This window comes from Silurus aristotelis (genome assembly GCF_946808225.1).
Source record: "Silurus aristotelis genome assembly, chromosome: 17".
NCBI classification, from domain to species: Eukaryota; Metazoa; Chordata; class Actinopteri; order Siluriformes; family Siluridae; genus Silurus; species Silurus aristotelis.
Window position 1 is genome coordinate 14,280,003 of NC_139590.1, and position 14,540 is coordinate 14,294,542.

Below are 14,540 nucleotides of genomic sequence, written 5' to 3' on the forward strand. Positions count from 1 at the left end.
TTTTCCAAATCCTGTGAAGCTCTTTTAAATCTCCAAGAGGTCTTTCTGGTAGACCTGAAGCTGCTAAGTGTCAAATGGCGACTCCTAGAGGGCAGATGCAGAAACACTGTGCCTTGCCATAGTGTGTAAAACGGGTCACCAGCCTTTTTGAAACTGAGAGCTACTTCTTGGGTACCGATTAATGTGTAGGGCTACCATTTTGATACACACAGTCGTCAGTTTGATCTGAAATAACAAATTTGCTCAATTTACCTTTTATTATATGTTATTATTAATAATTAATGATATTCATCTATGTGAAGACACTGATCATGTTAATGATTTTTCACAATAATTATCAACAATGATTTAACCAAGTTGGAAACAGCTATTTTTAGAAAAGGCCCGCAGGCTACTCATGTGGTCCTTGCGGGCGACCTGGTGCCCGCAATGTTGGTGACCCCTGGTGTAAAAGCTCAAACGAGCTTTTGAGAATTATAGAATTATAAATGCTCCTAAAGGTACTATTGTACTTAAGCTTTCTGATGAGAGACAAGGAGCAAAGTGATTTAAGACTTTACAGCTACTGCTGGCCCTCAGGGAGAAAGTCACTGCAGTGTCAACGACATGTCACTGTGGCCCAAGAAAAGATGCTGGGAATGCAACAGTTGGGTAATCTCTTTAACAATTGTCTTCAGTGTGACTTGACACTTCAGGTCATGGATGGTCTAGGACAAAGCCAATTAAAATGAGGAACCATGTGGAGGCTCTAGTCATCACTGACATTAGGTCAGTTTGAAAGTTTTTGTTAAATAGCATAAAAACAAAAAGAAAAGAGCTGGTAAAAGTCTTGAAAGTTCTAATATACTTATCAATTATATGTTTATTTCATTCAACATTGTGTTTTGTAGGAATGAGCACTACATCTGTGACCGAACATTAAAAAAAATACTATTCAAATATGTTTCAATTGATTGAATGGTAGTTTATATGAGGTGGTGCTTTGACATCTTGAGCTTTTTATTACGTCTAATAAATCGCGTGATTCTTTTAAAAACAAGAATAAATAAGACTTTTATGAAGGTCGTCAAACACAACAGGATATGCTGCGAACGGAAAATAATGAACACAGAGTAGATTATTCTTCAACAACAGCATGTCCCAAGTGTTCATCTACACTACCTTTAAAAGGCATGTAATATTTTAACCAACATTTCCTCTTACATGTAATGATGTGGAACGTTCCTGAGACATGGTAGTTTCTGTTATCACTTACCAGCAATTCCCTCACCTGTGGCTTCTTTTCTCTCTTGAAGTTAATAAAAATAATTAAATAAAAACACAGCTTGTCATGTGACAGAGGACCTAAAAAGCACAAACTCCCTTGTCCGCTATAGCGGCAGCAGACTGTGTGTTTCAAATTATGTGAAACCGTTTTACGACGGTCCGGCATGAGGGAATAGAATGGGGTGAAAAATAAAACAAAGAAAAGGAAGGCAGATAAATAAAGTATAAAAAACTATATAAAAGAATAAGAATATATAAATATATATATATATGAGAGAAAAAGATGTATATACAAAAAAATGCTTATAGCAGTAAGCAGTTAAACAGTAAACAACAGTAAAACAACAGTAAACAATTTAAGGGTGGTTTTTGATTGTCCAAAAAGTGTCCGTGTGCGGTATGGTGTGGTGTAAAGTGTCCATAAAGTGTCCGTGTGCGGTATTTTGTGGTGTAAAGTGTCCATAAAGTGTCCGTGTGCGGTATGGTGAGGTTTAAAGTGTCCGTGTGCGGCATGGTGTGGTATAAAATATAAAGTGCACTGTGCTGTGCGAGTCCAGAGTTTAAAGTGTCGTAGCGCGAAAAGTGAGATATGTGCAGTGAAAAAAAGTTTGATGATGGAGAGAGTGGGCCAGTTTTTAGATCCTGGGTGTTTCCTGGTTTAAACTCTGAATGGCCTGCGGGAAGAAGCTCCACCTCATTCTCTCTGTGTTTGCTTTCAGGGAGCAGAAGTGTTTCCCTGAACGCAACAAAGAAAAGAGTCCATTATTGGAATGGCTGAGGTCCTTCATAATATTCCTAGCTCAGGTCCGGCACCGCGTGCTGTAGATGTCCTGCAGGTTAGGGAGCTCAGTGTGGATGGTACGTTCAGCTGAACGCACCACCCTCTGGAGGGCTCGCCTGTCCTGCATACTTGAGAGGGTAGTTTAAAGTCCCAGATGGTACAAACGTTGCCAGGCCTTCTTCACCAGGGTATTGATGTGACAGGACCAAGACAGGTCCTGTGTGATGTGAACACCTAGGTACCGGAAACTGTCCACTCTCTCCACTGGGGTCCCGTTGATGTTTAGCAGTTGGTATGACCGCTCCTGCTACGTGCTGAAGTCCACGATTAACTCCTTAGTCTTGCTGATGTTCAGGAGAGGGTTGTTCTCCTGGCACCATCTCTCCAGGTTTTTAACCTCCTGTAGGTAGGCCGTCTCGTCGTTGTTGAAGATCAGACCCACCACAACAGTGTCATCAGCAAACTTGAAGATGGTTGTGGAGTTGGAAGTGGCCACACAGTCATATGTGTACAGTGAGTACAGCAGGGGGCTCAGAACACAACCCTGGGGATGTCCAACTTAGAGGTGAGTGTGGAGGGAATTATGGTGTTAAATGTTGAATTGTAGTCCACAAACAGCATCTTTGTATAATTCCCATTTCTTTGGTCCAGGTGGCTCATCGTAGTGTGGAGAAGATGAGCAATGGTGTCCTCAGTGGAACGGTTCTGACGGTACGCGAACTGTAGTGGGTCCAGTGTGTCTGGTAGTGATGCAGTGATAAAGTCTTTGACCAGTCTTTCAAAGCACTTGATCACTACTGAGGTCAAGGCTACAGGGCAATAATCATTAAGGCAGGCGGGCTGGGGTTTCTTCGGGACAGGAACAATGGTGGACTGTTTAAAACATGAGGGGACAACAGATTGTTCCAGTAAAAGGTTGAATCTCTCAGTGAACACTGGTGCTAGCTGGTCGGCGCAGGCTTTTTGAACCCAACCTGTGATGCCATCTGGTCCTGCTGCCTTTCTGGTATTCACTCTCTTGAATGCCCTTCTCACGTCATGCTCCGAGATGGTGAACGTGTTCACCTCTCCGGCTCTCTCAGCGTGCACGCTGTTTGTGCTGCTAGCGCCGCTAGCATGGTTAGCTGCAGCCTCGTAACGAGCGTAAAAGGTTTTTAGCTCGTCTGCCAGAGAAGCGCCCGCAATCAAGCGTCAAGCGTCCGCAATCAAGCGTTAAACTTGATGTTTTGTACATCAAGGTCTCAATATCTCCTCATAGATAACTTAACAATTTGTGGTAAAAAAGATGAAAGAGATGTTACTATGGAAAAAAGAAAGTAAAATAAAATGGACATGGTAAGTAATGTTTGTATTCGATTTACCTCAAACCTGACTGCTAAAGAACAAATGACACTTAAAAGGAACTGCTAAAATGAAATCAAAACAAGTAAAATTACAAATAAAAAAAATGATCTACTTTGATTTTTACTTTTCACAATATTAGGAACTCATGCACAACTACTCATTCATGAAGTTAACCAATACAGCAGCGCAGTACATAAAATCACGTAGTTACAAACAAAGAGCTATGATTAATACTGACATCAAACATTAGGAAGGGAAACATTGGGACATATAAACTGTGGAATAGTTGTTGGCTAGTTTGAGCATTTCAGGAACTGCTGATCTTCTGCTGATGTACTACATGCACAACAGTCCCTAGAGTTTTCACAGGGTCATGCATCTTGTTGAAGAAAGATCAGAAAAGAATTGTCAGACTGGTTTTAGCTGACAGGAAGGTTACAGTAACTCCAGTAACAACCCTGGTGAAGAGAAAGGAATCTCACAATGCATATATTATTGAATCTACAACAGCAGAAGACAGACTGTAACAGGGATCTGGATCTGCAGTGGCACACAAGGGAAGTGGTAGCTCTGTGATAAAGATGGACTGGAGAAGATTGTGAGTTCAGATCCCAGCACCACCGAACTCCTACTCCTGAGCCCTTGAGCAAGGTAAGTTTAAATGAGATTTTTTAGGTTGCTCTAGATAAGGGCATCTGTAAATGCACACTGAAATATTAAAAATTAAAACCAATGATGTAATAAACTTCATAAATTGATGTGGAAAACACATTAAACTAATGTGTATTTCTATTTACCGCAAATTTGCCAGTACCACCCACTAGTTAGCTCTCTGTCATTCTAACCAAGATAGTGAATGCTGTGTACCATATTATCTCTGAAACATGCAAAGCCAACCAAGAACATCTTTTTGAGCTGCTGCTCAGGCTGCATCTCAGGGTAGTTTCTGCATACACACTTTCACAGACACTCATGATTAACTAGTGTTAATGGATTGAATCATGGCATATCATTCCCATTAGAATGAAAAGTCCCTTTGTCATTGTTCACAAACAAGATCTTCAGAATGTTTAGGCAAGTTGTCATTATGATGGTGCACAGTTTTAATATTTCCTGATATAAACTACGGTTTGGATTACAATAATTGAAAATGCACAAAATCTAAATTTCTTCTGTATCTATGGATTTCAGCAGCACAAATGTTTTTATTTGATTGCATATTTGATTCATATTGAGTGCAAGAGACCGAACAGGATTCACACTTTTTCTGTACTGTATTAGTGTCCGTTCATTTCTTAGTTGTTCATCCATTTTCAGATATTGTAAATCTTTGTTTTGCGTTGTTGCCAAATGAAGGTTCACAAGATTCACTTTTGACCTTTTTCAGAGAACCAGTTGATCATTGGTCGATCTGATTTCGTTCACTCGCCTTCGTTATTGACATTCAAGATTCATATATATATATATATATATATATATATATATATATATATATATATATATATATATATATATATATATATATATATGTGTGTGTTTTGCATTCAATGACTTATACAATAAACTGATGCCGAGATGTTCAATTACATGAATGTACAAAAGCATTCACAACTTGATTAAAGCAACAAGAAATGCTTTTATGGTGTGCACAAATGATTGAAAGAGGTGGAGGTTGAACAAATCCTTTTGAGAATTTCATTTCTGATCTGAGAAACGCTTCAAATCAGCTGAGAAAAATGGTAAGAATCTTTTCTTAAAAACAAACAAACAAACAAACAAACAGATAAATAAATATATAATACAGCATATTCAAACAGAGGACTTTCACAACTAAGAAAAGTCAGAATAGTAGTTTTTAATTTATTTAGGGAGAGTGGTGGCTCCAGCGGTTAAGGCGCTGGGTTGCCGGTCGGGGGTTCGAGCCCCGGTATCGCCAAGCTGCCATTCTTGGGCCCTTGAGCAAGGCCCTTAACCCTCTATGCTCCAGGGGTCCCTTACGAGGGAAATATCAAGGTCCGTGACGTTGGGCCGCCTTCCAGTGGGCTCACCACCTGCAGGAGGGACCGTAAGGGACGGTGCTGTGAGGATTGGGCAGCAGTCGAAGGCGGGGGCCTGCTTAGACTGCTGCCCCCGCGACCCGAATTACGGATAAGCGGGAGAAAATGAATGAATGAATGAAAAGAAGTTTAGATAAAGCATTGCATGTAGATACAATTTGGGGCGTGGATGGATGTATGGATGGATAGATAGATAAACAAATTTTACAAAAAATAATAAATTTTGAAAAGCAAAATGTGACAATTAAAACGTAACATGTGCGCATGGCTTAAGGTTGTATTTATTTGTTTGTTAAAGTGTTATTAGTAAGGATTATTATTAATACGTTATTTATTAATTGATTATTAATAAGTATTGAATATTAATAAGTAAATTATATACAGTATAAGTATATTCATAAGCAGAGCAGTGCATGCAGGTGAGATTTTGTGCACGAAACGATGTTGTTTTATAAACAAATAAACAAACAACAACAAAAAATATATAAAAATTATATATATATATATATATATATATATATATATATATATATATATATATATATATATATATATATATATATATATATATAGTTTTATTAGTATATTATTATTATTTTAAATTTTTAATTTTAATTATATAATATATTATAATTTTATAATATTATAAAAAAAAAAAAAAAAAAAAGCAAAATGTGAAAATTAAAAACATTATCGTTGCGTAAAATAAACCCGCTTTGTCGTCATCGCTGCATCCGGAAGTTCGTGAATCAATCCCTTGATCCCAAATGCCCCTTCACACCCTACCTCACTGCGCAGCTCTCGTGCACTACCTAGTGCACTACGTGTTCAGCAGATACTTTTATGGAACACGGCCGCTGTGATCTAGAGGAGGTCCGGAGATGTAAACAAGGTCAGTGTGTATGCTGCAGCGTGCGCGAGCTCGGGTGCAGCTTCTGCTCGTGCATCGCCTCTGCACTGAACCCAGAATATTACAGCTGAACATCTTCACAGGTACGTCTGTGAGCACCAGGTATGGCAAGAAATGATGGCCAAGCAGTGCAGAAATGACTTTGGACGGTTTTAAGAGAGTTGTAATAATTAATTAATTATTATATTTATTAATCAGTATATTACATTAAAAAGGGTAGCAGTGCACGCGGATGACATTTTGCGCAGAAAATAAAGTGCTTAGGTGCAAAACGGTGTTGCAATGTCAGTTCAAGGTTATCATCAATATACATGTAGTTAGTGAGTGCCGCAGTGTCTGCGTCCTTCACTTGCTTTCTGTCTGCAAAACTCAGCCTAGACTTGGTTAATAAATACAAATAAATACATAACAATGACAAAAGAAAGGCTTGTGTTGGCTGGCAGTCAGACAATTTACTCTTATTATCTTTGCATATATATATATATATGTGTGTGTGTATATATTATATGTATTGTGTATATATATATAAGTGTTAATCTGATTTAATGATGCAAAAGTGTATAAATAAAGCAAGTGTTCTTACTGATCCGGATCACACCAGCCATTTAATGCATGTCTGAACTGTGCTTTCGTATGAGAAATCAATTCTTCCCTTCATCCCTCTCTATATTAACTCAATTACTTCACAATGTTCCGTCTCTTTGGCTTATCATTAAGGGCTGATAAAAATCTAGCTCTAACGTTCATTTGATACATCAGTGACATGCCGTCCCCATTCGTCTAAATTTCTGGGATAGGCTCTCGGATCCATTGAGACAGGAGTAGAAATCTGATCTTCTCAAAGAACGGAATATGTAGTAACACTGTGATTCGTTACTGCTCCAGGGATAATATAACCCAGGATTTCGTGCTGCTTATATAAATATGACAATTAAACATAATGCTACCGGCTAAATATACAGGTTTAAGAAATGCCTTTCCCAGCTTTGAGAGAGATTGTGCTGAGTTCATTTTCTGCAGAGTGCTGTGCTGGCTCAGCTCGTGCAATGACAGCATGGCTTGCAGCCCCGTCTCTGCATTATGTCTATCCACAGCTTTAAACTGGTTAAGATTGAAACAAAAAGGATTTTTAGATATACGTTTGTGGGTCTGTACCGCTTTACATAAAGGACTTGACCAAATAGTGTGCAATAGTCAGTGTTTTCATTTCACCGAAACATTTTGTAACGTGAAGAATCTACATTTTGCCAGTCGGCTTGTTAAGGCAAAGCAGACGGTGACGGAGGGTGTAACGACTTATTTTGTTTAAAGCGATGTTAGTAAATGATAACATTGCATTATTTCGAGTATGATGTGGTTTAAAGAGACAAGATTTTGCGGTCCTACTCCCAAGAGAATCCTGGCCTGCTCCAATGATTAAATGAGTTTAAATCACAGCAAATTTGTCATTTCAACTACAGCAATGCCAACCAGGCCAAATGAATGCGATGAATTTTTAATAAAAAATGCTACAAATGAGTCTCACAGCACAAGGTGAGCACCCCCCCTCCCCCCAACCACACACACACACACACACACACACACACACACAAGCTTCATGTCTGACTCACTTTTACAGTCATGAAAGTAAAACCCACATTTATGGTCTGCATGTTTCATACAGCGAGATCCAGTTTCAGTGCACACCTTTACTCTGGTGCTTTCACTTATCAAGCATGTGACAACTATTTAACATAAAGGATTTACAGATTAAAAAGTCTCAATAACTAATTGGCTCCATCCACTTACTATTTTATTGCTAATTTGCATAAATCATTTTTTTTTTAAAGGAAATTATTCTCAGGTCTTAAACAGTTTTGGGTGTGGTTTAACATAGGGGGTGCAGCCAGGGTCAGATATCTGTTTCTCAGGCACCATGAGGGTTGTTATGCTGAAATTTGGAATGGTGATTTACATCTAAATGTAAATCAGTTTTCTGTCATCGTCAAAAGCTACATTAACTACACACGGAGCACTGTGTTTCCCCGGGGACCCTTATTACTGACGCACCACCCGCTTAACTCTGGAGCGCACTGGACAGGTAACACAGGAGGCACTGCAGGATGAAAAATGGAGGAACTGGGAGAAAACAGAGGGGGAATCATTGGATCATTTCAAATTAAAATATAAAGAAAACTTCGTACAGTGCGTTTTATTCAATTAATTTGAAATTGCTATTTTATATTTTATATATGCATAGATATTTATATATATATATTTGTATTTGCATTTTGATGTAATATGGCAGTTAAAGGCACAAAATGGGTTTCACAGATTGCAATTTCAGCAATTTCAGTTCCTGTCCCATCTTATTTCCTCTCGTATATGTTGTATTGCTGTTTAATAAAGAACAACTGCTTCTTTTCCGATTAATCGATTGAACAATCGTTAAAATACTCGATTAGTAAAATAATCGATAGCTGCAGCCCACGTAATAAATATAAAGAACGTAAGGGTTACACGTAATAAATATAAAGAAATCACTTTTAAGCTCCTTTTTGATTTGGAGCTAATTTACATCATATGTTAAACAGTTTTTCTCTGCTGGTGCCTAATCAGATTACTTCAGACTTTTTGGTCTAAAAACAGGAATATATCTGCTTTATATATCAATAAAACAAAATTTTTTATACTGAGTCTCATCTCTGTCCAAACTTTTTTAATTGTTTATCACCACTATATAGATAAATAGCTAATTAGCATAATATTTCATTAAACATCTTCAAGCATGGTTTTTATTTATTTTAATAATCAGTCACACCCACCTAAATAGTTTTGTCTAACGTGCAATCATGAATTGCGAGTCGGTTTTGTTTTACGTTTAACAATTGAGCCAAATCTCTAAAAGTCCATGAGCTAAAAGATTGAAAGTCTTAATTCGTTAATGACCTATTTTCTATTAGCCTCTGTCTGAGTGGAAAACTGGCAAGTCATTATGAAATCAAAACAACACAGAGAAAAGTCCCTATAGATTACTACCTCTTACCCGAAATACCTAATGAACAAAACTGTATTTCAGTCTTACAGGGTTGACATAGAAACAGTATCAACTGGTAGTAGTGATGCTTTTTTTTTTTTAAATGCAGTACTAATATGAACCTATGATAATTATTCAATCATTTTTAGGTGATTTCAGTGCTAATCAGCCAAGATGATACACTGTCTCCAGTTCCTCGTCGAACCGGCCAAGAACTTCACCGTCAAGCTTAAGGTGAAACGCACATATTTCTGCATTGGGTAACATTTAACTCTGCATCATAAGACTGACATACCTGCATCATGACTGTTCTGGCAGGCTCTGTATGCTGTGGTAAAATTTTCTGTCGTGTTCCCATTTTTGATATTGCCACGTTAGCCGCTTTAATGTGTGATGAAAGGACAGTACAGTCAACCCCCGAAAATTCGCGGTTCCGAAGTCGCGTCTCGGAAAATTCACGGGTTCTCATTTGAAACCTAACTAACAGCGAGTTGTGCGTACCGAACGTTCAGGAACATTAGGAATAACATTTTAAACTATGCTTTTACTAACAAATTTCATAAAACTTTTAAAAACGCATTATTGTATTCAAGTGACATAATGTTTAGATGAATTTACTAAGGTACCATAGGGGTTGCGGGGGTGCGTCCATAATTCGTGGGAGACCACTGTATACACTGCTTACTATTTTTTATTGTTAATTTTAATAAACTGCTTACTGTTATGATTCGTATTTCATACTTTTTATCAAACTCTGGTAGAATCAGGAAGGGCTTGATTTGATATTAGAAAGTTAATATAAAATAGAATTAAACATAGTCAGAATATAAATACAAGTCATGACAGGAGAGGTTCAACAAGAAGGTTACTTACAATTTGACTTATGTGCCAATGAAATTCAGTTGGTAAAGTTAGAATTTTCTAATTCACCTTTTTCTGTATTGTTAGTTGATGGATCCATTGTTCTTCTGGCTGGTCATGGCTATTTAGTTCTATAGCTGCAAATTAAGCAGGATCGATAATAGGAAAGGCTGATGGAGCTGCATTACAAAAAAGCTGAAGTTTGCCCTTGTTTTATTTTATTTTTTTCTTCTCTAAATACCCTTAACTGTCAGCTGCTCACGTTCTCTGAATACATATTTCTGTAATACGTCTACACTGCTGTAGACAAGTTAGACAAGTTAGACAGACTGGATATTCCACAGTCACTGTAACTTAATATTCTGTGTGTCCAGGAGTCTCGCAACAAGGCAAAAGATGAGAAGAAAGAGTCTCTGGATGAGAGCCAAGAATTTATCGTGAACTTGGCCAAGGACCTGAGCAGAGTCTGCCAGGTAGGATAATAACATCTGTGCACTGCTTCAAGGCTCTAATGTAGATTGAGAATAAAGATGATCCTGCAGATACACAAGTTTATTAAAGTCTATTATACATATTTTTCTTTCCTGTTTCTGGTTGGATGAAGATGTCTGAGGTGCTGGAGCACATCACCAACTGTGAGGACGTCTGGCCCACTTTGAACTGTAGAGCTTTTATTCTGGAGTGGGCATCTTTGCTGGAGAGCAAGGTAGAAGCATGTGCACGTTATAAATGATGTGTGTGTATGTTTCTCTCCTTTGATGTGTAGGTGTGTATTCAAGTCACTATATGGTTGTCAATACGTGACCATCAAACACCTTGTGCAGATTTAGTCTCTGCTTATTGTTATAATAACCTCTACTGTTCTAGATTTTTGGAGTCTCTCTGTGGAGATTTGTGGTGCAGTCATCTTACTGTTCATGCCTATATGTGTGTATGTTGTGTGTGTACATCTGTGCAAAAAAAAAAGAAGTGTTTTTTGTGGTAAGAGGTAATAATCATCCCTAACAGTGTTGTCACGTTATAACCGACCATTACTCAAATTTAGCTATTATTATGTTACTTGTACTGTATTCAAGTCAAGTCAGTTGTCATTGTAACACTATATATCTGACGCAGTACACAGCAAAATGAGTAAGTAACGTTTCTCCAGAACCCTGGTGCTCCATTTAACAACATAAAGCTACATAACAGAAAACACTGAGCTAAGGACTAGTTAGTGTCCTCGCCACATAAAGTGTGCAACCTGGTGCAAACAGTGCAAAGACAACACAAGACAGTGTAGGACAAATACACAAAACACAATATAGTAAACCTACTGTATATTACACAGTGCAGTGTGTAAGAGAGAACTGAATACAGGAGTGAACCTTGTAATTAACCAAATGGAAACAAAAAGGATTGTGCAAAACAGCAATAGCAATTAACTGTATGTCAAAATGTTTTGACTACTGACTTATTCATTACCATGGAGCTTAAGGACTTTTTTTTCTTTGATGACATGCAAACAGACATGAACTATCACAAATGTGTTCTTGCAGAAAAGGCCACTGCAGACTGATGGCTGGCCAGAGAAGAATGACTGGATGGAGCTGGCTCTGAGCAGCGAGCAGGATATAGAGAATGCAAAAAGGCTCATTATGACCTGGATCAAGGACCTGAGGGCTCAGCCAGAGGTAAACCCAAATAAATAGTAGGGATACAACATTACATTTTCCCACTGCATGCTTGTAATTCCTTTCTTTGTGAAAACCAAACAAAAAAAAAAATGCTTTACTTATTCTTGTGGGTGATTTATTTATTTAAAACATTTTTTTAAATAAGCTGTCTAGATGCTGTACTGCATGGGCGTTACTGCAGGCTCTCCAGTTTCCAAAAAAAAAAAAAAAAAACAACCCAAAATTTGAACTGGTGTTTGACTGGGTGTGTACATCCTGATTGAATTTCCACCTCACATCCAGTATTTCCCGGATAGGCAATGGAAACACAGTGGCCCTTTTTAACTCCCCCATCTGTTAATGGATGTTAAAAAATTGCATAATACCGTTGTTTTTAGGAAATCTAAAGATCATGTCACAGTGTTTTTGTTTTTTGTTTTCAGCCAAGCTTCTAAACTCCACCCATTTCCAGTCATGCACAAGAACCCTGCCATTCTTTCAAACGTCTTCAGATATTATAATGGCTTTGGTTTTCCTGCACTAGTTGCAGATCCTGGGACACACTTTGTCTCTTTTGCACTCTGTAGCAGAGCGTGTGGCCCGGCGAGCAGGTGGTGATGGTGCTGGAGGATCTGCAGAAGCAGTGGCGACGAGGTCGTGTTCTGACTCTCCAGACTGCCGTGGAGCTGATCTTCTGGACTCTATTGTCAAAAGAGCTGGACAAGGTGGGGGAACTTGCACTTAAAGAATAGATCCAGAGGTCTCGGATGAGCCCCAGAAATCAAACAAAAATTGAATGGGATGGATGTTTTTCCGTGTTTCAGGAGACTATTCCACAGCAGTGGCTCATATGGAAGCAAAAGAGTCAGAAAATCGGTAAGATATTCTTAGTGCTTATTCTTATGTAGATCGAAAGTTACTGATCAAAAGGCAGAGGGTTCAAACCCCAGTATCGCCAAGTTGCCACTCTTGTGCCCTTAATCCCCTGTACTCCAGGGGCACTGTGTCGTGGCTGCCCTTATGCTCTGATCCCAGCATCCTAACATTGAAGGGATATGTGAAGAAAGAATTTTACTGTGCTGTAAAGTACATACAACAAGTAAAAAAAAAAAAAAAAAAAAAAAAAGCCCTTGTAGTAGGCAAACTAGACTAAAAATTATTGTTCAGTTGCTTATGGATTTAAATCATTTACATTTTTTCAGGTGCTACTCCTTACATTCCTCAGACTGGTAAGTAAAACAATACCAGTTATATTTTCACTATTTCTATGTATAATAATGTTTGATTTTAGCTGTGAGTTAACAGAGAAGTATTTCCTTTCCCCAATTATCAGTATGGGACTGGATCTGCGATGCTGCAGGTTTGTTCTCAACATGTCCATACTATATATACATATATATATAAATGGATATGTATGACAAATATGATCGACTTACCCAAGCATATCGCTTGTACCCCAGTGGAGGTGACTCTCGACTTGGACACGGCGAACCCGGACCTGCTGATTTCGGCCGACGAGAAGCGCATGCGCTGTGGCTTCGATCGCCGAGACATTCCCAACTACCACCAGCGCTTTGATGGCTGGTGGTGCGCCGTGGGCACCGAGGGCTTCGGCTTGGGTCGCCGCTATTGGGAAGTCGACGTCGGGGAGATGGACTGGAGGCTGGGCGTAGCTAAAGAGTCTGCATTGCGCAAAGGCTTCAAGTCGCTCAACACCAACACGGGTTACCTGACCCTGAGGCTGGAGCGAGGCGTCGAGCTGAAGGCGCTCACCGTGCCCTTCACGGCGCTCCCGGAGTCTCTCATCCCGCGCAGGGTTGGCGTTTACCTGGATTACGAGCGAGGCCAGCTGTCCTTCTACGACGCCGAGCGCCACTCGCACATCTACACGTACAACGAGCGCTTCGACGAAAAGCTATTTCCCCTCTTCGGTACGGTCGAGATTGTCAGTGACCTGGTGATCAGATCCCCTGGGGACAGGGGTAACTGCTTCTGTTTGTGGGGCTGAGGGGCCTCAGTCCAAACCTGCTCTAGTGTTTTCAAAAGAATTAGCAATATTAATTGAATGGGTAACAAGTCATCAGTAGAGAATGACGGCAATCCTTAGCTCTATTAAGCTCTATATAGCTCTGACCCCCTCAGCAAACAAGTCTGTTATTGCTATTCCTGCTGCTGCTTCTGTTGTACTTGCTATGGTACTACTCGCACCTTATTAGAAAGCAACCTGCGCACTTTCATGTACTTGACAAATGATAATGTACCAGTGATTTGTGATATAGTATTCCAGTCAATAAAAATGCACTTTCTGTGAATAAGAAGTCTTAATAAATGTAACTTCTGCTCAAGTCATTTTCCGTTGTCCTGATTTGAACGGTCCTCGGTTTCACGTGATACAAACACATACACTTTAATGCCCTCGAAGTATTTTTTTTTCCAACCTCATGCAAACATTTCAGATGTAAAGGAGTCTGTGTGGTGTCTGTTCTTTATCAGGTACTGGTAGTTTTTCGTTTTCGGTTCTTTCTCCACAACGTTTCAAGAAAAACGTGTTTCTTGCTACATTGTATTGAACACTATACAAAAATTTGCTTAAGTGAGAACCTTCGAGACCACAACTGTCATCCTGCAGTTACCATGAGAGTAGGTGTGA

General features: G+C 39.0%; 1 protein-coding gene across 1 annotated transcript; it reads left to right on the forward strand.

Moving 5' to 3' along the window:
- The first annotated feature begins 6,279 nt into the window (after nucleotides 1-6,279).
- On the forward strand, nucleotides 6,280-14,235 carry LOC310739723 (butyrophilin subfamily 3 member A1). Its single transcript, XM_083565930.1, has 10 exons — nucleotides 6,280-6,441; nucleotides 9,524-9,608; nucleotides 10,610-10,708; nucleotides 10,840-10,941; nucleotides 11,774-11,908; nucleotides 12,478-12,615; nucleotides 12,715-12,766; nucleotides 13,093-13,119; nucleotides 13,224-13,250; nucleotides 13,351-14,235. The coding sequence occupies exons 2-10, from the start codon at nucleotides 9,549-9,551 to the stop codon at nucleotides 13,896-13,898; spliced, it is 1,188 nt and encodes a 395-aa protein (XP_083422056.1). The 5' UTR covers nucleotides 6,280-6,441; nucleotides 9,524-9,548; the 3' UTR covers nucleotides 13,899-14,235.
- Nucleotides 14,236-14,540: the final 305 nt, after the last annotated feature.